General features: G+C 47.1%; 1 protein-coding gene across 1 annotated transcript in view; it reads right to left on the bottom strand.

Annotated features, from left to right (window-relative positions):
- The window catches only part of PRPF19 (pre-mRNA processing factor 19), a 218,870-nt gene that overhangs the window by 68,454 nt on the left and 125,007 nt on the right, over nucleotides 1-25,409 (bottom strand). The window contains exon 11 of the mRNA XM_069628891.1: nucleotides 16,655-16,810. Within this exon, the coding sequence (XP_069484992.1) occupies nucleotides 16,655-16,810 (156 nt within the window). The remainder of the gene's footprint in view (nucleotides 1-16,654; nucleotides 16,811-25,409) is intronic.

The raw sequence follows: 25,409 nt of genomic DNA, 5'->3' as shown, positions 1-25,409 counted from the left end.
TTTCCACCGAGAAACACGAAAATAGGTAAAGTAGCTCACAGAGCAAATTCGAGGACCCCCAACACTGAAGTGTGCAGTAAAAATCTGAAGATGAGGAAGGGAACAAACATTGCCATCAACAAGGCGCCTAGGCTTGACCGCCCTGTCGATTCATCCAGGAGTGTATTAAATCCTACTGACCCTTACTATGGGGCGGGAGGGTGGTTGGGCGAGTGTTAGGGCAAATTTTCATTTCTGTGCCAATTCCTTTTAATCTTAGAGAACCCTAGCTCTTTTGCTGGATTCAGGGCTTTTTAATTCTTACTCCCGAGTGAGTGGGACCTTTTCTCACTCACTCCTGTGTTTTTCTGACTATGATTTTCTATGTTCCTTACTGTTTTATGGAGTCTGGTAAACTCCATAGGCATCAGCTTTTGCATTGTGAGACACAGTACCTTTTGTGCAGTGCCACTCTTAAGGTTCAACTACATTTTCTTGGGTGAACTACTGTTACCAAGAATAGTAAGCTGACCCCCCCCATCTTACTTACCCTTTACTTTATGGGTCCAGGACACACCATCCTATGTGGAGTGCTGGGGGTTTACATAGTAATTCCTTTAACTCATTCCTCATGTAACATTTGGTTACACTAACTCCAGTAGGGGAGGAGTGGTCCAAAAGACCCCCCTGGCCTACATCTCCACCCCAGGTGAGGGCCATGGCTCATCGGGTGCCCCCTCCTTACCACCTGGGCCCAGGTGGTGGATGGCTCACCTGCTGAAGACATTGCCCACACGTATTGAATTTAGCTAGGCCTCAGAAACCATTTTGTCTAATAAAGATGGTGTGAGCGTAGCGCACTGCAGCGCGTCCCCCACCCTCGGAGAGTTTCAATTATCCCTGCCGCCGCAGCACCCTGGCAGATCCGCTGTGAGCACGTTCCCACGAACAGGACAGACATGAGCTAGCATAAGATACTAACACTGTAACATTTCACCGTCCGCAGTGTATCACTGCTCCCAGAATGACCCGGTCAGCAAGGCCTGGGTGATGGGAAGATCTGTAGAATGGTCATCTGATGAAAGCAGAAAGGTACCCCAGATATGAATGTCAAAAACCACTTTTAACACATGTATCCTTCCCATACAACCACTTTTACTAAAGAAACCTGTAAAATTGTGTAATTATTGTACATGACACCAGCCATGAAAGACCCACACCCCTGCAGGGGTGTGCAAATGATAAAAGCATTCCGGGGGAGTGTTCCTTATATGTATCATTGAAAACCGTACACCCCGCGGTCCCGCGCCATAACTGAACTAATGCTGCTAGAGTACACAAGAAAACGAATGTAACCATACAGGGGGCACATGTGAAGGGTGTGCGAGAATGCACTCGTCAGGCGTGTATGTCTAAGCCCCTTACATGCCACCACCGTCACATACGGTGGCGGGTCATTCTCTATGTACTCCACCAACCTCAATACTACCTCACTTACTGCAAATATATATGCATATAGCTAAATACTGTAATTGTTGAAACATAGTGTACGAATAAGGTGCTCAGACTGGATATAATTGAAACGCCTCTAGCGAAATGAAATGTATGTTTTCAAGTAATTCAAACAAATATTATAAAGTGTTCTAATGATTGTGATGTTTTCGCCTCCAAAAACCGGCAACACGCGAGGAAGATACCTTTGTAAATATGTGCAAGGCCATTTCCCCTCCCACCCTGCGGAGACTGCCAAACATGAGAGCAGAGGCCCGCGCCGCGCTGCCCCACCTCCCCCAACTAGACTGGAGCCGCTTCAAAGATGTGTAGCCCCCTCTGCAGCACCCAAGGCCACGGGCCGCCACCTGCATTATTTACAGCACAGCAGTAAACCTCTGCCTGAACCCACACTTCCAAAGGCGCCCCCTCGTAAACCCCACAACCCACCAGATCATCTTAGACTTATGGCCCTGTGCAATCAGGACACCCAACACTGTGGCAACACACAGCGGCATATTTATAACCACATCTAACAAGACAGGGAGGCTTGTACCGTCCGTCCCATGCCCTGAAGCTTAGCCCCTCAACCTATGGCTCCGGTCAACAGGACACTGGTAACCATGCCCTGACGAATGACCATTAGACCCCTCACAAGGTGCATTCCTCCTGTGTTGCATTAACCTGTAGAATAACCTATTGGAAGATTTACTAAAGAAGATAATATTGCAATGACTGAATGACTGCGGTGTGCATGGCCTAGGGCAAATAAGTCAGGAAAAGACATTCATCTCTGACACTGGCCGCGATGGCACAACAACACCGCCCGGATGAACTCTGCCAACCTGCCAGGCCCAGCCCAACCCACAAGGCTGACCAGTGACGTTCTCCAGCCACGGCCAACCACATCGCAGCAACACCTATAGTTAGTCATCGCCACCCAATCCCATTGAACTTGTGCCCCCTATAGTATGTAGGTTCTTATGACGTTTTTTGTAAATATATACGCCTGTCTTTCCTATTGTCAGACGGAGCACTCTCGGAGTTTGCAGAGTTCTTTGCATGCCATATTCTGATTGATAAACTCCCATTTAAGCTCACCCGCACTCTGTCTTGGCCTTATTCCCAACTTGGGAGAGTCCTTCATTGTCTCTCATTGCGGGGAGGATCGTGCTGGCTGGGGACGCTTGCCTTCACTCCCTTGCATGGTTGGTGGCAGTGGTTTCTTTTTACTACCTAGTGACATGTATCTGTAGGCTGATACCTCAGCTGCAGTGCTGCACACAACCTTTTTCTGAAAATGGCCCTTATCTTCTTTTTTTGTCATTTCTTGTTAGTTTGTTCTAGGCTTTTACTCAGTTATATTTGCATTAGGTTTGAGACCTTTGTGTAGTTTGCCATTGGCGGGCTTCATCCTTGAAGCCTACCCAGGCTCCAGTGTGCCTGGAAAGGCAGGAAGTGAGTGAGGTTCTGAAACTTCCCTGTCCTTTGTCTCTAGGTATGCCTGAGTGAAACCAGTTTCAATTGGCTGCCTGGCTGTTCTGGAGGATAGTCACCCTGCTTTGTGATTGACAGCCTAGGGCTGTGAATGAATGGGAACTTGCATACAAGCAAGGTTGTTGGGACTAGAAGCAGAGTCAACCAATGGAGGACAACATCTGAAGCAGAAGACGAGAGAAGACGCCAGCAGCACCCTCCTGGACTGCGAAACCCTGCAGCAGTGCGAACCCCATTTTCAAATCGACAGGGAAGACCCATAAAGGATGCCTTCCTCCCTTAGGCTGGTGGGACCAACTAGCCTTTTGACAAACTGGCAAACTATTTTGACGCAATCCCAGACTTGCTGCGACTTTCCAAGGCTGCAGAAGCCCAATACCCAGGGTACCTCGGCCACTTGTGAGTGCATTGTCTTCCGAAGTCCGAATCCGGACAGATCTTTGTGGGCATCCAGAGGACCCTACAGAAGCAAGAAATCTGCGTCCAGAGTCCCCTCACCAGAGTCCAGGACTGAGGGATCAAGGAAATCCTAACCAGAGCTTTTCGTTTTTTGTTGGTGCTGGGAAAAAGGCGCAAAAGTCACAAAGAGCTGCTGAATCAACAGAAAACCATTGCTGCAGAGTCCCTCTCTCTCGAGTGCTCCCGCAGGAGCCCGCCAGACGTCCTTTTCTTCACCACGACCAGGAACATGGGTCTAATGCATTGCATAATGACAGGAACCAGCTGGAACACGTTCTTCATTTTCAAGGTACTGTGGGGGGGGGGTTATTTATTTTTATAGCCTTTTGCCATTTGGAGTGCTGCCTAGCTTTGGGAGTGTGATTTAACCCTACACTAAGTTGACCTCAACTTACCTGCATTGGTCTTACAGCTTGTGCTTTCTCTTTGAAACACTGACCACTTAAGAACATATTTCTAAGAAGAAGAGCATCAGAACTTTGACTTTGTCCATTGACTTTGGCTGTCCTGGCTCGCTAAGGGCCTCCTTCTGAACCTATTGGCTTTGGCATTGCGTGTTCCCTCAAAGGTTTTAAATGTTTAACACTTTAATGCTGGAATCATTGACTGTCTCCATCCCTCTGGGAGAATCTAACTGTTCTTATCACTTATCAGTTTGTTCTGATATAACCTTAACATTTCCTTCCTTGACAAACTCAATATTGCAAAGGTGATACTATATAAATTCTATACTGACCTAAAATGACTTCACCTCCGGGTGCCGGAACATGTATAACATATGAATGAATAACTCACCCGTTAACTTTTTGAATTGAATCCTAACTGAGAATTAATGTTACAGCTAATTACTGAGTTTTAAAGAATGCTTTTAATATCTTTGTGTATAAATAATGTATTATATAACGTTAAGTTTGTAACTGTTTAATTGGATACTTGTATTGACTGATTTCATTGCACAGCTCTACAGCTCACATTACCCCTCTTAAACTAAGCCTGGCTGCTCAGTCACACTACCAACTTGTGTAGTACAGGCCCATATTAAAAGGTGGGTTACCAATGACCAAGAGAAGTCTTGTGTAGTCCCACACCAGTTGGACTGGTTCTTAGCCAAAACTCCCCTCCCCCTGTGTGACTGACAGCTGTAGGGCTGTGAATGAACGGGACATTGCATAAAAGGCGAGGATTTTAGGACTACAGGCCGAGTCAGCCACTGGAACATCGTATCAGACGAAGAGGACGAGCAGAGACGCCAGCAGCACCTTACAGGACCGCAGAATCACTGGTGAAGCCTTGCAGCTCTGCTAACCCCATTTTCGTTTTGACAGGGAAGATCCATGCAGGACGACCTTCATCCCTTGGGCTAGTGGGACCAACTAGCCTCTTAAACAGCTTCATTTTTGATCATTCCCCGACTTGCAGCGACTTTCGTAGGCTGCAGAATCTCAATTCCCGGGGACCCCTGACCATTATCGAATGCCTCGTCTTGCATAGATCGGATACAGCCAAAACTTCGTGGGCACCTTCAAGGACCTCCAGAAGCACAAAATCTCTGTCCAGAGTACAGTGCCGAGGGACCGAGGAAACACCAACCGGAGCTATTTGTTTCTCTTTGGCGCTGAGAAAAAGGCAGCAAAATGATGTGACCTTGTGGGCAACAAAGGTCCGCCAGACAGGCAAGTCAAGTAGTAGTAACTTTTATTGTTAGTTAGAGTGAGGTACTACCCTAAGATGGTATGAGCGACAACGGCAACATCCCACCCGGCAAAACTGTTCGCTTCAAATGTCAAACATGGAACGCAACGTCGTAATCGCACACTGCACGTTCTCATTCCACAAGCCCAGCTACACATTCACGTGCACATCACTCCAGCACGTAATACACATTACGACACAAAACCACAAAGAACGGCTGAATCCTGTGGAATCCATTGCTGCCAAGTCTCCCTCTAGAGTGCTGCCACAGAAGCCCACCAGACCTCCTCCCTTTCGTCACTGCGACAAATGACCAGAAACAAGGGTCTGCATCACTGCATCACGAAGGCATCCAGCTGGAACCTCTTCACCAATTGTAAGGTACTCTGGGGCATAACTACCTTTCGCCATTTGTAGTGCTGCCCGGCGTGGGAAGTACTATTTTAACCCCTCTAGAGTGACCTCAACTTACCTGTGCAGGCCTTCCAGCTTGTGCTCCAAGTGGGCTCCCCTTCAAATCCTGTGATTTTTCAACAAACTCCTGTTCAATAACATTTATCTAAGAAAAGCTGCATCAGAACGGGAACTGTCCCATTGACTTTAGCTGTCCCGATTTCCTAAAGGCTTTTCTTCTGAACCCTATTGGATTTGGCATTGCTTGGTTTTAATTGTTGACACTATTATTGCTGGGATAAAAGACTGCCTACCTCCCTCTGGGAGAAACTAACTATTGAAGCAATTGGACGTGTGTTCTACTTTAACTGTAACCATTCTCCCTCCTCAACCCAATGTTGTAATGGTTAACAAAAATAAGTGCTAATACTGACCTTGATTGATGTCACTGTGTGCTGGAACATGTTTTAGCATAGAAATGAATTACCCACCTGTATTATTGGTTTTTATTTAAATTAATTCTATCTTCAATTGAATGTTACTGTTAGATGCTGCTTTTAAAAAAATAATAAATTTACCTTGTGTGTATATATAAATAAATGTAATACAAACAAGTGTGCGTTTACTTGGTGCCTTGTGTTTACCAATTTCATTGTGCTACTCTACAGCTCACATTACCTCTCCTAAGGTAAGCATGGCTGCTCAGTCACCTTCCAACTTGTGTAGTACAGGCATATATTAAGAGTTGGGTCTGCCTTATACCAAGAGATAAGTCTTGTAAAGTCCCACAACAGTTGGACTTTACAAATCGTACCCAGCAGGAGTCTCCAGGTCCACTGGAAGGTAGGGCTGCAGCAGGCTCCGGTTACACAGAAGGCCGTCCGTTCACTGGAAATCGTCTCAGCTGTGCTTTCTTCATCTTCCACTTCAGATTTGGTTCCAGTGGTTGACTTGTTAGCAGCTTTCAGGTTTGGAGTTTTTATCAGGAGCTACAGCACAACCTCTTTTTACAACAAGGGGTGGTCAACAATCAGGACAGCCACCCCCCCCCACTGGAAGTTATTCCCTTTCAGGCAAGATAGAAAACAAAGGGCTGCATAGTTGTAGGCCTCTCCCTCGCTTCCCGCCTTCCTAGACACTCAAGCCTCTGCAGGAATCCTGTGCATTCCCGCCAAAGACATAACAGCCATGAGGTGGTTCATGCCTAGAATGGCAGGGGAAGACCTCCAAAACAGCAAGCACGCAAGCAATGGCAGAAAAAGAAGGGATCCACCATTTTAGAAAAATGGTGGCCCTTCTGTGCATTACCGATGCTGAAGTAACAACCTGTGAGTAATAAAGACAAAGTAATAAAAAGGTAAAACCACTGCCACCAGCCATTCATGTAAAACACGCAATTTTAACAAAATGTTACCAGGCAAGTAACAAAGGGGATACATTGTATCCCCCCAGCACTCCACATAAGGGGGTATGCTGGCTCACTATATAAAATGTAAAGGGGGATGAAAATCCCTCTTTACTACTTGGGAACTGTAGTTCACCCAAGTAGATGAAAGAGAAATTAACAGGGGAGCTCATGGAGGCAAACACAGACTAAGCCCAAAGGTTTGTAGGAAACTAACTTCAACCATACGCTATGGAGAGACATAAAAAGGTCACCTATACAGAGTAAAAGACAAGGTGAGGGGGGGGGATTCCTCTTCACCTAGGGACAAGGTCAAATAGTTACCCTAGTCAAATGTTCCGAGGTTGACACAGATCAGGAAGATTTATCATTGATATGAGAATCTTACCTAATAGTAAGTTTTGCAATAACTTACCCCCTGTACTCAGATTATTCATGCGACTTGCCAGGTAGGTTGAAGACGTTCCGAGGCCACTTTTTTAAAAAACTTATTAGTGGTCACAAAAGATACATAGCACTACTCCACATCGCACCTCACAGATTATACAAGGATACATTACATGGTTCATTAATACATTAGATATTACAGAGACTCGTCGTCATTAGGAATCATGTCACACAAGTACATTCTGGAGGGGCCCCAGATGTCCTTGGGCCTACTTGTCACAGGTTGGGTCAGGACAAATTGTTCTTCTGATTCATTAACATGTGTTAGTTCACGGAGAAAGTGATTCATGCTCGGTCGCCCAGAGCTTTTCCATGTTTGTAAGATCCATTTCTTGGCCACCGCACATGAGATGTTGAACAATCTCCTGATTTTTTCAGAGCACTTGGCAATGTCTCCAAACAAGTATTTCTGAGGGGTTAGTTCAGGGGGTACCTGCGTGATCTCTTCCAACATCACAGCCACCGCACTCCAGAATCCCGCCACCACTGGGCAACCCCAGTACATGTTGAAGGATCCCAACCGAGGCGCCCTGCATTTGGGGCATTCGTCTGGGCTATCTGCTGCAAATTTTGCTATTTTAGCCGGTGTATAGTGTAGTCTATTAAAATCTTAAATTGAATTAAGCGTAACCCAGCATTCAGTGACACATTTTTAGTGAGCGAACAGTACTTGCCCCATTTCTTCTCTTCAATGAGCATTTGCAGATCTCTCTCCCACTTGTCCTTGACCTGGTTTGCTGTGGGGGTATGGGCCTGCACCGCTACATATAGTTTAGAGATCCCCAGGCCCTCCTTAGCCTTAACTAACTGTGTACATGGATATGTGGGAGGTTCATCCGGGAAGAGCGGCCACCTCTTTTGAAATGCAGATCTCATATGGTAATATTGAAGGAGTCTTAAGTGGCCCCCCACCCAGTGCCCTCACCAATTCCTTCAGGGCTACACATTGCCCACTGATGAACATGTCTCCCAGTTTTATCTCTCTATTTGGGTCCCAGGATTCTTGCAAGTTACTATCATGCATTGGGGGTAGGCCCAGGAAATTCCATAGGGATATTTCTGAGTTATAGGGTGTTTCTATTCTCAGCCTCTTGTATATCGCCTCCCATGCCCGGACTGTGCAACTTACCGGGTTATATTCCAAGTATCTTTGTATCATGGATCACAAATTATAGATTGTATGTTCGTAGGGTGTGTGGTGTATTCCTCTATCCATGTGTGGGGTGATCCATCTGAAGCATTATACCAATATTTCCCAAATTGTGCTTGAGCAACATAGTAGTAGAGCTCAAAGTCAGGGGCAGCTATACCACCCGAGGAGTACGGTTCAGTCATTTTTTCCCACCCCATCCTCGTTTTCCCGTTCCAAAGGAATGTTACTACCATAGATCGGAGTCTGGCGAAGAAGGTCCTTCCCGGCCATATAGGGACTTTCACAAAAAAATATAGTAACTTGGGTAAGACTATCATTTTGAGAATTGCGATCCTACCATACAACGAGATTGGGAGGCGCCCCCACATCAGAAGTTTAGTGGTTCGTGATTGTAGCGCGCTTTCATGATTATCTAAATATAAGGTAAGTCTATCCCTGGAAACTAGGATCCCCAGGTTATCTGATATGTTGTTCCGAACACTTGAGATCACATATCGTGTCTGGGCATTTGGTAGCTGGAGTAAGTGGAAATATTTCGGATTTGGCACCATTTATAGTGTACCCGGAGTATGCAGCAAACGCTTGTATTTCTGCCATGATGGGTGCAATTTTCTTCTCGGGCTCACAAACATACAGCAGCGTATTGTCAGCATATAACGAGATTAGTTGGGTGGAGCCTTTCATCTTTATCCCCCTATCTGCAAGTCTTAGTCTCACTGCAGTTGCCATCGGCTCTATGGTTAGCGCAAATAGTATGGGCGAGAATGGACCCCCCTGCCTAGTACCCCTGCCCAGTAGGAACAATTCGGAGATGGATCGATTAGTTAATACCCGAGCGCCGGGATCAGTATACAACACCTTCACGTATCTAATAAAATTGGGCCCCATTCCAAAAGCGTCCAGTACAGCTAGAAGATCAACCCATGAGAGCGAATCAAAGGCCTTTTCGGTGTTGAGAGATATAGCCACTGCGCATCTCTCTGGGTCAATTTGTGCCATTATACCGAAGAGCCTACGAAGATTCAGGGCCGTGGACCTTGTGGGAATAAACACGCTCTGGTCAGGATGGACTAGGGTAGCCACTACTGGCAGAAGTTGGTTGGCCAGTACTTTTGCAAATATTTTTGGGTCAGTATTTATAAGTGACGGGGATCTATAGGACGATACATCTTGTGGTGGTCGCCGCTGTTTAGGGAGCACGGTTATTATAGCCTCTCTCATTGTTGGGGGTAGTATATTACTCTCAAGGGCTTCTTCCCATACCTGCATCAGTATTGGTACTAGCTCTCCGCGGAACTCTTTATAGAATTCGGCACCTATCCCATCCGACCCCGGTGCGTTGCCGAATGACAGTGCTTTGATTGCTTCCGTAATTTCCTCAGCAGTTACAGGCTGATCATTAGCCAACCACTCCTCATCAGGGAGTTTTGGTAGGGAGAGTGCCGCAAGGTAGGATTTAATTTCAATGTCCGTTTTCTTATCTTTGTTTGCATATAGTTCTTTATAGAATTTGACAAATTCCCTGTTGATCCCCCTCCTCCCTCAGAAGTACCTCCCCTTGTGCTGTTTGTATGCTAGTGATCTGTTTTGGTTGTTTTTCGTGTTTTAGCAGGTTGGACAGTGTTTTCCCAGCCTCGTTTCCCTCCCCGTACCTGCGTGCCCGTATGGGAGCTGCTCTATAGCACATTTCTCTAGTGGCCAAGTTGTCAAATTCCTGGAGGTGTGTATGTATTTCAGCCAGTATTCCTTTGTCTTGTGTACGAGTGTAGGGTTCCTCCAGTGTATCTAATTTGCTTTCAGTCTCGGCTAGCTCACCTCGCACACCCTTCAGGAGATCAACGGACTTTGATATCAGGATTCCCCTGACCCACACCTTGAAGGACTCCCACACAGTGGAATACATATCAACTGTTCCCAAATTATTAGTGAAACACTCTATTTTGACGTGCAGTGATTCCACCACACCAGGGTCACCAAGCATTCGATTGGGCATCCTCCACCTTCTTACGGGTCTGGCAGCATCACGGAGCGCAACCTCCAACAACACTGGGGAATGATCAGATTGCGTGTGTGGCAAAATCTCACATTTTCAGTACTGCAGTTATAGCAGAGGAAACAAACCAATAATCAATTCTAGGCTCAGAGTCATGCACAGAAGAGTAATATGTGTATCTCCTACTATCAGGGTGTAGTTCGTGCCATGCATCCACCATTGACAGCTGCGGTAGAATGTGACCCAGGGTCAGGACTGTTTTATTCAGTGCCCCGATAGTTGTCATGGATCTATCAAGTGTGGGATCAAGGGCCACATTGAAATCCACCCCCCATATTATAGTGGACACATTTATTAAGGTAATTAACTGATACACATTCATGTAGAAGGCAGGGTCGTCAAGATTAGGCCCATATGTGTTTACCAGCAGTAGTTGCTGGCCTGCGTCCTCGCCCCATACCACAACATATCTCCCAAGCTGATCCACCTTCTGGCTCTCTAGCTTGAATCCCACGCTTGGATGAATAAGGGTGATAACACCTCTGGAATGGGATGAGTAATCAGTATGGAACCTTAGTTTGCCCCATTTGAGCAGTATGTGCATATTGCACGCTCCCATTGTGTGTGTTTCTTGTAGCATTAGGATTTGGGGGCCATGTCTGGCAATATAGTTGCAAATTTTCTTAGCTTTTATCTGGTTGTTCAGTCCCCAGACGTTCCATGACAGCAGTCGTACCCTCAACACGTCACCAGTGCATTATAGACAAGTGTTTTGACAATGTCTCGTCTCTGAGGGTTACGACATGTGCAATATGGGCAGCGCCAGCATCAGATAACCACAAATTTAACAATCAACAAACATTTCACCTCCGTTAACCTCCCACCGGGACATAACGACTTCCAATGGCCATACATTTCCAATTTATACCATAATATGTCTGTTTCAAAACAACAACAAACTCCAGACCCTCGTCCCTCCCACCCACCTTCATCATCACTCCCAACTTGACGATGTTCCCACATGAACTTGTGGAATATTCCAGGGGTAGCCATGTTGCTTCACATGACCGCAAACTTCGGCTCCGCTACTCCATTTAAACATAGTTTGTGGGGCCGCCTTTGGTAACTAATGCAATATAACTGCTGCCATAAAGGATACGGTAAATCTTGTATGTATTTCTCCAGTGCGTGTCTTTAGTCTGCCGGCCGGGGCCTGTTCTGTACTGGTCTGCTCCCTCTGGTAGGCATGGGTATAGAGTTTTCAATATAACTCATGGCTTCAGACGGAGATTCAAAAAAGTGCGCTCTTCCTGCATGTTGAATTCTCATTTTGGCCGGAAACATCACGGCATATGAAATTTGGCTTGCCTTCAGCAGTTTTTTGACTGGTTCATAGGATCTCCTGCTCGCCTGAACCAAGGCGGAAAAGTCTGGGTATATGTGTATCCGGTTTTCTTCATATTGCAGTGTTCCAGCCTCCCTCGCCATCCACAGGATTGCATCTCTGTCCCTGTAGTTAAGGAGTCGGGCAAAAATCATGTGTGGTGGCGCACCCGGCTTAGGTATTGGCGCCAGTGTGCGATGTGCTCTCTCGACTAGGAAGTGTTCAGAGAATGATTCCGGCCCGAATAGGGACTTGAGCAGCGTTTAAAGTTGCTTTTCCATTTGACCTTTCCCAAAGGATTCCAACACACCCACTACTCTGATGTTGTTCCTCCTTTATCTCGATTCAAGGTCTTCATATTTATTCTGTAGTTTGGACATAGTCTCTTTAAGCAGGGTGATGCCGCGGCCATGATGTGCAATGGTGTCTTCATTGGTACTTATTCTGTTTTCGGTTTCCGCGACACGTGCACTTTCTTTGTCCACTCTGGCCTTCAGGGAGCCATTAGTGGCTACTATATCATCCAGCTTGACGTTGAGTGCGAGGAATCCATTTTGCACTATAGTTGTCAGCCTGCAGCCTGTCTTCTCGTTCACCAATTTCGGGCTCAGTGGTCTCAGTAGGACTAGTGTGTACTTCTGCAGTGGTAGTTTGGTTCTGGCTGCTGGTGTAGGTATCCATTGGGACTTTCTTTTTATTGCCAGGGGTCTTTGCCGCTTTGCCCGATTTGTGTGGTTCCCCCATAGTATTATAGCAGTATATGATGCTGCAGTTCCTACAATGGTCGTGTCACGCCCAATGGTTAGACTGTTACACTCCTGCGCAATGTCCCCTCGGCATCTATAGATTGTCTCTGTATAGGATTAGAAAAAGTTTCTCAGGTTGGGGGTGTTATGTTTGAGCAATCATTCGGATGTAGTCCTTCACCACGTGGTTGCCACGAGTGGACTGTGTCCTTTCACGTATTGTATTGCAGCACTGCTCAGCTTATATTAGCCCATAGTGTTGTGCCCCTTCCACAAGTTTTCACAGCTTCCAGTGTTTGCCCAACAACTTCTGCGCGTCTTCCGCCTGCCTCCAGGCCTGCTATCCAGAAAGAATCAGGGGGTTATGCCCTCAAACACTTCAGATTGTCAGGCGACAGCATCCCCAGCGTGCTGTGTTGCATTCACGCACCCATATGTGGTTGGCCGTTCAGCATGTGGTTGCACAGTCTATGTTAGCCAACAGTGTTGTGCCCTATATACAAGTATTCACAGCCTCCCGTGTATGGCTGAGTAAAGAGTAGCCTCCCTGGCGCGTAGTGTTTTGCTCATACAAACATTCAGAGTTGGCCATTCAGCACATGGTTGCCTCGAGTGGAGTGTCCTTCCACGTAATGTGTTGCCAGACTGGGCAGTTTATTTGGCCAGGGGTGTTATGCCTCTCTCCAAAGCATTTTCAGTTCAACTTTTTGGCCGATAGTTACTGTCGGCCAACCGTTTGCTTGCAGACCTGATTCCAGGGTGGAGTCAGGGACATGTGCCCTTAAACATCTCGCATGGCCTGGGTCCAGCAGTCCGGGCGTGCCTTTACCAATGTGCCCGCATCGCCTCCCGCCGCCAGCCCTTCACCCATCCGCCACTATGATAGCCGGGGCCTCGGCACTCGGGAGCTGCACGCGTCTTGTGGGGCCCCCCGTGCGCAAGCCGGCCTCCGCCAGCCGTGCTAACCGATGCCCGGGCCAAGCGAGAGCTGCGCCACGGAGCGAGCCCACCGCCTCGTGATAACAAAACGGGCCAAACGCGGCACCGCTCCCCTCCCGTCACACCTCTTGCCCTCTTAGTGTTATGCGGCGTGTGTTGAGCCAGTTCCAGGCCCTTTCGTGTTGCAGGGCTATAGCACTCTTCGGCGTCCCGGGGGGGTAGGGGGGAGGGGATCCCCCACGACAGGGATCCTTCCCTCGATATGCTCGGAAGGATCAGTAGGCGGTATCCGTTCACTAGGGGTGGGAGCACGATGCGAGCCCCGGCCCAACAAAGAGGTTCGCCGGCCCTCCTCTGCTTGTCGCCTTCTCCGCACCCGCGATCCAGCTCATGCGCATGATTCTAGGCTCTGGGCGCGAGCCGTAGGACCAGGCTCCGCCCACCCGGGGCCTTCCGCCTCTCTGCGTCCCTGGCGCCTGGGTGGTTCCTCGCAGTTCTCACAGCCGGGTTGCGCCAACACTGCACGTCGGCTGATGTTTCAACCACCACAACTTTGGCACACTTAATCGTTGCTTGTCAGGGTATTTGGGCTATCGGCAAATCTGCTTTCCATGCCTGTAGGCGGCCCCTCAAAGGATAACTCGGCTCAGGATGTTTCAGTAGAACGGGAACTCTCGAATCAGGCAGCCATTCCTTCTGTGCGCAACAGCGACCCCCCCCGCACCCCACATCGCGGCCACTTTTCCCGCCGTCAGCCTCAGCCCTTGATCCCCAGGGGTTGCAGGTTCGAGCAGTTCCCCGGTCAGCGACTGAGGCGGGTGCAAGGACTCTCACTAAAAGAATGCAGAAAGACCTGATGCAGGGCCCCCCTCAGGACAGGAATAGATGCAGGTAAGAAATTTTGGACAATGGCCAGCGATGCAAAGGGTTTCACTTGCTGCGGTCAGTCTTTCCCTCCTATCTCAGGTCCCCTTGATCCTAGGACAACAAAATTGTGCAGATGTAAGTCTTGTTGCACACACTAAGAAACCCCGAAGTTCCAGGCCTCAACTCGGAACGGCGACGTCTGCAGCATGGTAGCCCAAACTCAGGGCTGGTCAGCCACAGGGCAGTCCTGGGGCACTTCCGAAGGCTCTTCTTCGTAGGACTCGGAGCGGACTCCGAGAATAGATATTCTCTCCACTCCAAGGGTCGCAGCTCCTTTGCAGGACTGCTGGAGATCTTCCACAGGACAGGGCTCTAACACTGCAGCAGAAAAAGTTGGTTGCCAAGCCTTCTTCCGACAGTTACAAGGTCTCCTTGCAAGTCTTGTAGCTGGACAGGAGTCTTGGCTCCTTCCAGGATCTCTCCAGAGTGGGTGCAGTGGTCCTCTTCTTATCCAAAAAGCCAGGTAACAGCCACTAGCCAATGACAGATCTGACGCACACCCCCATCCAAGCAGTGGTCCAATCAGGACCACTGGTGGCAAACCTCTCATTCCACCCAGACACACTGGCACCAGTATGTGGATTGGGACCAGCCCACTTCCTGGCAGCAAACACACTAGCCCTCCAGTAGCACGCCAAAAGCCTCTGCTTCTCCCGGCACTGGAAGTCCATATAAGGATTTCCCTGGCCTTACAGGCCAGGAAGAAGGGTACAAGACAAGATTGCCAAAGGACAAGCAAAAAATATCATGTTTGACCACTAGCCACAGTTGGTAGCCAAACGCAGTAAACGCGGTAAGGCTAAAACGAAATGCACCAAAACATTTTTTTAAAGTCACTGCTGTCACCAGCTTGTCCATTTAGCACACCTACAGTAACCAAAAATCCTCAGTGTTAGTCTAGGGCAAAACAAAAAGTGTACCCATTGTAATGCATTGCAAGATGCATTGTACAATGATAAAAAGTTACCACAAGTGATAAAAAGTTACTAAAAGTAGTAACAAGGTAACTGAACTAAGGGAAACAATGTTACCCAGTACTGACAGCCTGAAGGACATGTCAGTTTCCCCAAAACAGATGAGCAAAATCCGGTCTAGTGAAGCTTAAGGCTTCACTGCACCGTAAAAAGAACAGGTCAGATACAAAAATAAAAGCAAAACGTTTGGGGGTCCATAGAAATGGAACGGCAGGTGCAGTAAAGAGGAATCTTTTCTAACACTACTCCCCAGAAAATCACCACACTTTATTACAATAAGTCTAGCATGACGGGACACAGAACAAACTCTTTTTTGAAAGGTTTTTTTTAAATCTTACCATATCAGGTTCCATTACAATTGTTTACCAACAAAAGTCACCTTTATAATGTCTAATCTTGACTAGGCTACTCTTGGCTCAGTTTTGGCAGTCCCAGAATTAACATTGTAAAATGTGACCGTGGCACAATTTACAGAGATGCCTAGAAAAATAAGCCCAGGATTTCCCATGCATGCTCTCCAGCACGCCCCCCCCCCCCAACCCCCTCATGCAACCAAAATTACATTGTGTGCCAACTTAAAATTCTCCAAATCAGCATTGGAAACCCAACCCTATTATCATAGAACTTAAGGACAGGACTGCCTCTTCTATTTTGTATAACTATGGCCCACCTAACAGGACGGACCATGCACCCATGCAATCACAAAACATTCTTACCAGTCAAAGCCCTCCCCCCTCTCCATTTGTAGCACCTATTTCCATTTCCCCCATCTGCTTATATTGCCCTTGCTCACTTTCTCTCCTTCAGAAGAATATAACCTGGATGCCCCTGCCAAGGGCACTCCACTCACAAGCCTAGGCACTCTGAAACTATTACAGTTGCAAAGGTTTCATGCAAGCACAGTGAAGCTTTGTTGAGCAGGGAAGGTCCATGCTTGCATCATACAGACACAAGTATGGTAGTTCTTCCCAATCACCTACTCCTTTAACACCACATAGCATTACTCCCCTTTGCAAACAATAACGAACCTGCACACGCTTACTACCAAAGCATATCAATTCCACATCCTATGGGCCCCCCCCCCCACCTCTGTGGTTGCAACTGATGAATGGATTATAGATCCAGGCTTGGCAAATTGAGATGTGCCCATACCCCTCCTACCCAGCTCTTAGTACCTGGTCATCGGAGGAGCTGAGCAGGTAGTCGCCAGTTGCGTGGAGGCTCAGACCAGTCACAGCGCTCTCGTGGGCACGCAGAACCTGTACACAGGAGGTGTTTGGGACTGACCAAATCCGGATTGTGGCATCTGGCGAGGCAGAGAACACCAGTTCCTGTAAGAAACAAAACATAAATGGGGAGAGGGTCATTACTTGGAAGTTCCTTCTATTGAAAAGAAGTTTATCAGTACTAGATGGATTACTGAACAACTTCTGGTGAGTGACGTCCTACCATCTAACCTAAAGGCAAAACAGAGTTCAACCTAAAAGGTAAAGTAAACTTCCCAGAAGGTAGCTGTGAAAGAGCAGTTAGGCCTAACTAAAGGAGAGGGGTCTTGTAGTGAAGTACCATAGCTCACAAAAAAACCAAAATAAACACAACACACTGGTATACAAAACAATATAAGATATGACAAAATATTACATACCTGTAATTGGCTTTCTGATGTTTGTATCTGCTTACATTTAAATGCTTAGCACAGGCCGAAATCTAGGGGTTGGTGGGGAGTATTGCAGGACTTTTTTTTTTTTTAATTGGAACAGGGAAGTCAACAGGGCGGGTTTGTAATACTATCCCTAGTGTGATATGCACTGTACCCATGGTCCTTCAAGCGTCGAGGTCCTCAGATTGCTTTGTTTTCCGACATGAGGGAGCATTGTTAGGCAAGATTTTCATAGATGTGCTAAATTTACCTCCTTTGTGAAACCCCCAGAACTTGTTGATTATTTTCAATGCTCTTGGGTGAGTGGGAATCTTTTTCCCCACTCACTCTTTCTTTTACTCTTTATGGGTAACCTTTTTAGGTCTCTCCATAGTGGGTCTGTCGATTTATAGTTCCCTATAACATTTGGGCTTAATGCATTTTACTATGGCAGCACAGAGCACTTTATGTGCAGTGTTGCTGGGTTGCACTCGGGGCTCCCCTTGTTATATTCTCTTGATTTCCCTTGGGTTAACTACTGTTCCCTAGGGTAGAGAGGGATTTTCATGCCCTTTACGTTTAATATGCGAGACCAGTACACCCCACCTTATGTGGAGTGCTGGGGAGATACATGGTATCCCTTTCTCACGGACCTAGTAACCTTTGTTACTGTGGCAAGCTAACTCTTATGACTGAAGGCAGTGGATATACTTTAATGACTTAAGCTAATATTACACGTAGGCAGTAATGCGCAGAAGGGTCCCCATTCTGCTAGAATGGTGGCTTATTTCTATTTTCAGCAATCGTAGGGTGATTGTCATTTCTTGGGTCTAATGTCCTAGGTGGGGGAGGTCCTGGTTGAAGTGTTGTTCTGTTGGGCGGGAACCATTTGAGCTCCCGCAGAGGATCCAGAGTGTCTGTGAAGGCAGGAAGTGAGGTAGGAATCTGAACCTCTGCAGGCCTTTGTCTGGTGTGCCTGATTGGAACCAGTTCCCACTGGGGGGCTGGCTGTCCTGATTGGACAGGCAAACACCCTTTTCTGTAAACTGCAGGGAGAGTTTGCAGATGTTGTGTGTGGGTTCCTGTATAAAAGTCAGATTCTGGAAGCTGAAGTCAACCACTGGAGCTGAATCCGAAGAGGCAGATTAAGAGCAGACGGCTGTAACTGATTCAAGCGACAAGACATGCGTGTTGAGCATCCAGAGCCTGTTCTGACCCTTTATTCCATCCGACCTCAGAGTCCCAAAGATGACTCCGACCTTTAGGCGGATGAGCCTCACTAGTCTTGAGAGGACCTGCATGTAGCGCCATCCCTAGACATGCTGCGAACTTGCTGGGCTTCAAGCCGCCAATACCAGGGAGCCAGGACAGTCAAAGTCAATTGGAGCACAGTCTATGCAGCTGAGCCACTTATTAGATAACAAAGTCATGCACAAAGTTATAGAGTTAGTTGAAGAAAAAATACTGTAGTGTCACAAGCTGTTACAGTTGTAGAGGATAAAGCTGAAATCAACTCTAGCAATGTAGCTATGGCAAGTATCAACTGAGAAGAGCAAAGCTAAAGAAACTGAGGCAAGTATCCCAAGTCAGAACAGTAGTCCAGCTGGCTTCTGTCTGGTTGCAGTGCTGTAGATCCTAGGTTCCTGGGCCTCAGTCGAGGGGACAAGAGGGAGGACGTCTGGAGGACTCCTTAAGTCGGCGGCAGCTACAGGCTCTTTTCAGATCAGTGGCACTTTGAGGTTACTGTGTGCGGTTGACAGCACCACCGTGGATCTTGGACACCGGTTGGGCTTCCTTCACTCCTTGAGTCCAGTACTCTGGTGAGATGACTCGAGCTTGGGTTGTCCTGCTTCAGGAGGGTCCTCAGCAGACTCCTGGAGCTTTTGACCGACTTACAGCCATTGCACTCTACTACGGATATCTTAACCCCTGCTACTCGGTTCCAGCAGGAGCAATGAAGTACAGCCAGTTGGGGAAGGTCTTCCAGCACTCTGTAAACTGCACCACCGCGGTTCTTGGATACCAGTTGGGCTTCCTTCACTCCTTGGGTCCTGCACTCTGGTGAGTGGACTCTAGCTCTGGTCGTCCTACTTCTGGGGGTTCCTGGGGAGACTCCTGGAGCTTCTGGCCGGATCACAGACGTTATACTAGAGTACGGAATTCGACCCCTGGCACTCGGTTCCTGCAGCAGCAAAGAAGTACAGCCAGTCAGGGAAGATGGCCCACTGGAGTTCGTCTCGGGGTTAGTTGGTCCCACTAACCCAAGGGAAGTAGTCACTTCCGGAGCTTCTCTTGTGGATCAGAAAAAGGAGTTTCAGCACAGCAGCAGGGCTTCAGCGGGCCATTCTAAGGTCCAGGAGGATGCAGCAACCTTCGCTCATGGTTTTGTCGGGTTGTTCTTTCCAGTGGTCGACTGTCTTCAGTCCCAAAACCCTCACCTTTTAAGCAGTTTTCTCCCATTCATACACAGCCTAGCTGTCACTCAAACAGCAGGGTGGCTGTCCTGAAAGGACAGCCAGCCAATCAGGACTGGGTGGATTCAGGTATTCCTAAAGACAAAGGACAGGGGATTTTTGGGAACCTTCCTCACTTCCTGCCCTTCCAGACACACTGGAGCCAGAGGTGGGTTTCAGTACTGAAGCCCGCCAAAGGCAAAATGAAGAAAGGGCTCAAACCTGGCTTGGCGCGCAGAGTAAAACCCAAGGAAGACCTCACAACTGGAAAATGGGGAAAAAAGACAATCAGGACCATTTTGACAAAATGGTCACCAATGGGTAATATACTGCAGCTGAAGATTCAGCCTGCGGAATCAAAGGTAGGAAAAGGGGCTACTAATTAACTCCCCCAGTACTCCACATAAGATGGGGTTTGCTGGATCTACAAATAGAAAAGGCAAGTAAAGTCAATTTCACTTTATTATTCTTGGGAACAGTAGTTCACACAAGAAAAGATATTTAAACCGTAGGAGAAATCTAAAGGCTTTCTCTGACACTGCACTGAAGGTCCTGTGTGCGTCAACATATAAAAAGGAGATGCCAGTGTAGTTTGTCAGACTCCAAAAACAAAGGAAACGCATAATCCAAATCAGGTCAAAAGACAAGAGAGTGTAAGAAAAAGGGCTCACTCACTCCAGGGTTAAAATTAAAAAGTTCTTGTTAGGGAGAATTCTCAAAAATGTGCCAATTCCCTTCACCTTAGAGACCCCCAGCAACTTTGCTGGATTTTGAGGACTTGATTCTTTTTTACCTGGAGAGAGTGTGACCCTTTTTCCCACTCTCTCAAGTATTTTGATATGTGTTTTACCCTTGTGTTTTCTTTGGTTATGGAGTCCATAGGCATCATCTGTTTAATTTGAGTCACACAGCACCCTCAGTGCAGTGATAATGGGAAGCCTTTCAGGCTTTCCAAACTTTTAAATACCTTCTCTGGGATAAACTAGATTCCCAGAGTGAGTGAAGTGAAATTGACTTCACTTAGTCTTTTACATTTCTAGACCCAGCACATCCTATCTTACAATAGAGTGCTGAAGGGGTTACTTAGTATCCTCTGTGTGTAGTTACTCATCTAGCAGTCAAATGCTACCCTTTCCTCTCAGAATGGCTGGTGGCAGTGGTTTTACAACAAACTACCAGCATACTGTCTGCAGCTCCTGTAACGTTAAATTGCGGAAGCCATGTTTTCCAAGATGGCGTCAGAGCCTCCTTTGTTAAAAACAGGTCCCGGTCTTCTTTTTTCACCATTTCTTTTTGGAAAGGTCCTTCGAGTATTTCTCTGCGCACCAAACCAGGTTTGGTCCCTTTGTTCATTCGCCTTCAGGAGTAAAGACCGTCTCTGGCGCCCGAGTGTCTGGGGTGGCCAGGAAGTGAAGGAGGTGCCCGAAACTCCTTGTGATTAGTCTCCTAGGAGACCCAAATGCACTCTGTGGTGATTGGCTGGCTGACTGTCCGGCAAGGACAGCCACCCTGCTGGGTGAGTGACAGCTAGGCTGGAATGAATGGGAGAGAACTGAATAAAAGGCAAGTCTCTTGGCTTGGAAGGCAGAGTCAACCACTGGACAAAGGAACCGAAGAAGAGCTTGAAGAGGACACCTGCTGCAACTCCTGGACCATTGGTTTGCCCAGTGAAGCCCTGCTGCAGTGCCAACTTGCAAAGTTCTTATCGACTGAGAAGCTCCTGCAAAGATGACTTCTCCCTTCGAGTTGGTGGGACCAATCTACTCCAAAAGTAAGCCACCTGGGCACAATCTCGGAGCTGGTTGAATTTCCTCGGAGTTGCTGCAGGAAACCATGAGACCAGGGAGAGGGACACCAGTTTGTGTGCATTGCTTACAGCCACAGGAATTGAAGTTTGCCAGTTGCAAGCTTTTGACAGTTCAAGACAGTTCAAGTGCAGTGCAGGAGTCCCCCCGACGTCCTCCCTCCACACGACTGAGGCCCAGGAACAGCGAGATCTGCAGGAACAGAAGTCATCAGCTGCCTCTTTTTCTTCATTATAAGGTAGTGTGAAACAAGACAGAGAACTTGCCTCAAGCTGTGAAAGTGCTTGAAGCTTTTGCAACTCACAGGCCCAATCAGCATGTGACCCAACATATGGTTCTTTTTACAAGCTACTTCTGAGAATCAAGGTCTTTCTCAAGGCAAAGCTCTGTACTGTTATATCATAAGAACAATCCTGGTGTATTTGTCATTCTGTGATGCAGCCAGCCATAGAATGACATTACATAATTGAACTGTCGTCCGCACCCGTCCGTTTCATTGCAGATTCATTGGAATGGTGCAAACTGTTTAGACTTGGGGTACTTACCTCAGTGTCTTTTTGAGCTGTTCTTTGCCAAGTTGAGACTTGCAGTGGCTTTCCCTTAGAGGGGATTCCAACGCTTCTTTTCACAGGCTTAACAGCTTGTGACCCTACAAGTGATTTATACAAAACTCTAACTTTGTGCAAAACTTTTTTTTATCTAAGAAGTGACTCGGCTCTATAGACTGTGCTCCGATTGACTTTGGCTGTCCTGGGTCCCTGCAAACTTCTAATCCATTGACTTTTACATATCTCTGTCCCTCATAGGTGCTAACTTGTTTTAGACTGTTATTGCTGGGAAAGTCGTCTAGACTTCATGGGAAGATTTAAGTATACTCATATGCCCCGAGAACCTGTTTAAACTTTTCCTTCCTCTAAACTTCCCATTCTGAAACCTCAGAATCTGCAAAGTATAACAAGTGATTTATGAATGCCATTACTGTCCTTGTGAATGAAGTCACCTCCGGGTGTAGGAAGTGTGTAAACAGCATATCCAAAGAGTATCCACTAACTTGTGCCGATTCTGGAAAAGTATATTTGATTGTTACCTGTGTTATCCTTTTTAAAGAACGCTTATTTAAAAATTGATGTTAAATAAATAAGTATAACTGAAACCTTGAGTGTAAGTGTTACTTGGCTACTTGTATTTGCGAATTTCATTGCTACAGCTCTACAGCTTACTTTTATCCCTCTTGAGATAGGCCTGGCTGCTCAGTCACACTACCAATTTGTGTAGTACAGACCTATATCACAAGGTGGGTTCCCTAATACCAAGCAGATAAGTGTTATGTAGTTTCACAATGTTACTACATCAATTCTTACTTAACACACAGAAGGGTCACCATTCTGCTAGAATGGTGGCTTCTTTCTTTTTGTGCCATTTTTATAGTGTGCTTGCCCTATATCTTTGTCCTCCTTCGGCAATCTTGGGTAAGAGAGGTTCTAGCTTTTTTGTCTTCGGTGGGAATCCTTTGTGTAGCCTGCCAAGGCTCCAGCTTTTCTGTGCAGGCAGGCAGGCATGCGTCAAACTCCACGCACCTTTACCTTCTGGTGCACCTGAGAGAATCCAGTCCCCACTAGGGGGTTGGCTAGCCTGATTGGACGGCCACTTCCCCATTCATAAACTGCAGGGAGAGTTTGCAGAGGTTGTGTGGGGGTTCCTGTAAATCTGGCCTTGATCTTGGAGCTAAAGAAAAGTCGACCACTGGAACAAGACTGCTGTAGCTACGACCAGAGATGCCTGCTATGTAACCGCTGCCTGTGCTGACCCCCTTCTTTGATGTGACAGAGGAGTCCTGAAGACAACAACTACGACAGAGAGACTGTTGGATCAGTCTTAAGACTACCTGCATTTCGAGCCATGACCTTCCTGGGCTGCGAATCGCTAATACCCTGGGCACTCCAGCCTGAGTGCTGTGCAACCTCTTCCGTAGAACGAATCCTGTTGAGACTTTAGTGGACTCCTGCTGGACTTCCAGACATAAGATTCCACACCTTGAAGTCCCCTCATCAGAGTGCGGGACTGCGATAATGAGGCAAATCTAATCTGTGATGACCGTCCTCCACCTGGTTCCTTGAGAAGTGCGCCAAAACCACAGAGACGTGAGAAGCACCACATATTCCTTTGTTGAGAGCCTTTTCTGTCGACTGCTGCTGAAAGTTCCCATACAGTGTCTGTTCATTCTTCACCACAACAAAGAATCTAGAGACCGGGCCCTGTACTGCTGCATTGTAAAGGTGTCTGTCTGCAAGCTCTTCTTCACTGGGGAGGTACTGTGTGGCTGGTGGTGTTAGGCAAGATTTGATGTAGTAACCCTGTGGGAGACTACACAAGTCTTGTCCTCTTGGTATTCCGTAACTCACCTATTGGTATAGGTCTGTACTGCATAAGTTGGTAGAGGGACTGAGCAGGCAGAATTCTCTCAAGAGGGGTAAAGGTGAGCTGTAGAGCTGTAGCATCGAAATCTACAATACAAGTACCCAAATAACACTTACACCCGAGGTTTTCTAGTAAAATATTATTTATTTAACAGTCAGTTTTAAATAAGCATGCTTTAAAAAGGGCAATGCGCAACAATAAAAATACACTTCAAAATACTTTCTCAAAATCAATGCAAAGCTAGTAGACACTCTTTAGAGATGCTTCATACACACTTCCTACACCCTGAGGTGACTTCACTTACTAGGACAGTATTGGCATTTATAAGTTGTAAAATTCTGGAGGTTGTAAAGGAGGAAAGGTTTATGGAAGGAAAACAGTTCAACAATCCCCAATGAAGTCTAGATAAAACCTTTCCCAGCAATATTTGTTAAAAATCAATGTATCACCTCTGAGGGACAGTCAGAATCAAAGTCTATGGGTTAGAAGGGCCTGCAGGGAGCCAGGACATCCAAAGACAATTTAAACAATGTTTATGGAGCTGAGGCACTTCTTAGATAGCAAGTCTTGCACAAAGTTAGAAAGTTTGTTGTAAGAAATCACTGTTGGGCCACAAGCTGTTACACTTTTGAAAGGTTAGAGCTAGAATAACTCTAGAAAAGGCAGCTACTGCAAATCTCAACAGAGACAAGCAAGCTACAGACAAAGAGGTAAGTACCCCTTAGACAGAACAGTACCTTAAGTTAGAAGAGGATCCAGCTGGCTTCTATCCTGGTTGCAGACTTGCAGATCCTATGTTCCTGGGCCTCAGTCGTGGGGACAAGAGGAAGGATGTCTGGAGGACTCCTGCACAGCAGTTCAGAGGTCAGCAGCAGCTACGGGCTCTTTTCAGTTCAGCAGCACTTTGCGGTTTCAGCTACTGGCAAATAGCACCACCGCCGATATTGGACACTGGATGGGCTTCCTTCACTCCTGAGTCCAGCACTCTGTAGAGCTTGGGTTGTCCTGCTTCGGGCGGGTCCTCAGATCTTCTTGGAGCTTCGGTCCGGCTTAAAGACTTTGCACTCCACTACGGATTTCTCATCCCCTGGCACTCGGTTCCAGCAGTACAGCCAGTTGGAGAAGGTCGTCCAGCAAAGTTAGTCTCTGGGTTAGTTGGAGCGTCTCTTGTCTATTCGGAAAAGGAGTTTCAGCACAGCAGCAGGGCTACACCGGGCAGTTCAATGGCCTAGGAGGATGCAGCAAGCTTCTCTTCACGATTCCTTCATCGGATGTTTCTTCCAGTGGTCGACTGCCTTTTATGCAGGTATCTCCCATTCATGCACAGCCTAGCTGTCAGTCACACAGCAGGGTTGCTGTCCTGTAAGGAAGGACGGCCAGCCAGTCAGGACTGGGTGCATTCAGGTAACCAAGGAGAGTGAGGACAGGGAGTTTCAGGCCTTCTCCCTCGCTTCCTTCCCTGCAAGACACACTGGAGCCAGAGGCGGGTTTCAGTACTGAAGCCTGCCAAAGCCAAAACTAACAAAACTGGTTTGGCACGCATAGTAAAACGCAAGAAAGACCTTGCAAACAAGAAATGGCAAAAAAAGAAGACCGAGCCATTTTGACACAATGG

The sequence above is a fragment of the Ambystoma mexicanum genome, chromosome 12 (assembly GCF_040938575.1).
Source record: "Ambystoma mexicanum isolate Mex_15411 chromosome 12, UKY_AmexF1_1, whole genome shotgun sequence".
Classification (NCBI taxonomy): domain Eukaryota; kingdom Metazoa; phylum Chordata; class Amphibia; order Caudata; family Ambystomatidae; genus Ambystoma; species Ambystoma mexicanum.
Note: the sequence above shows the minus strand (reverse complement) of the source record. Positions and strands in the feature narration are given on the sequence as shown.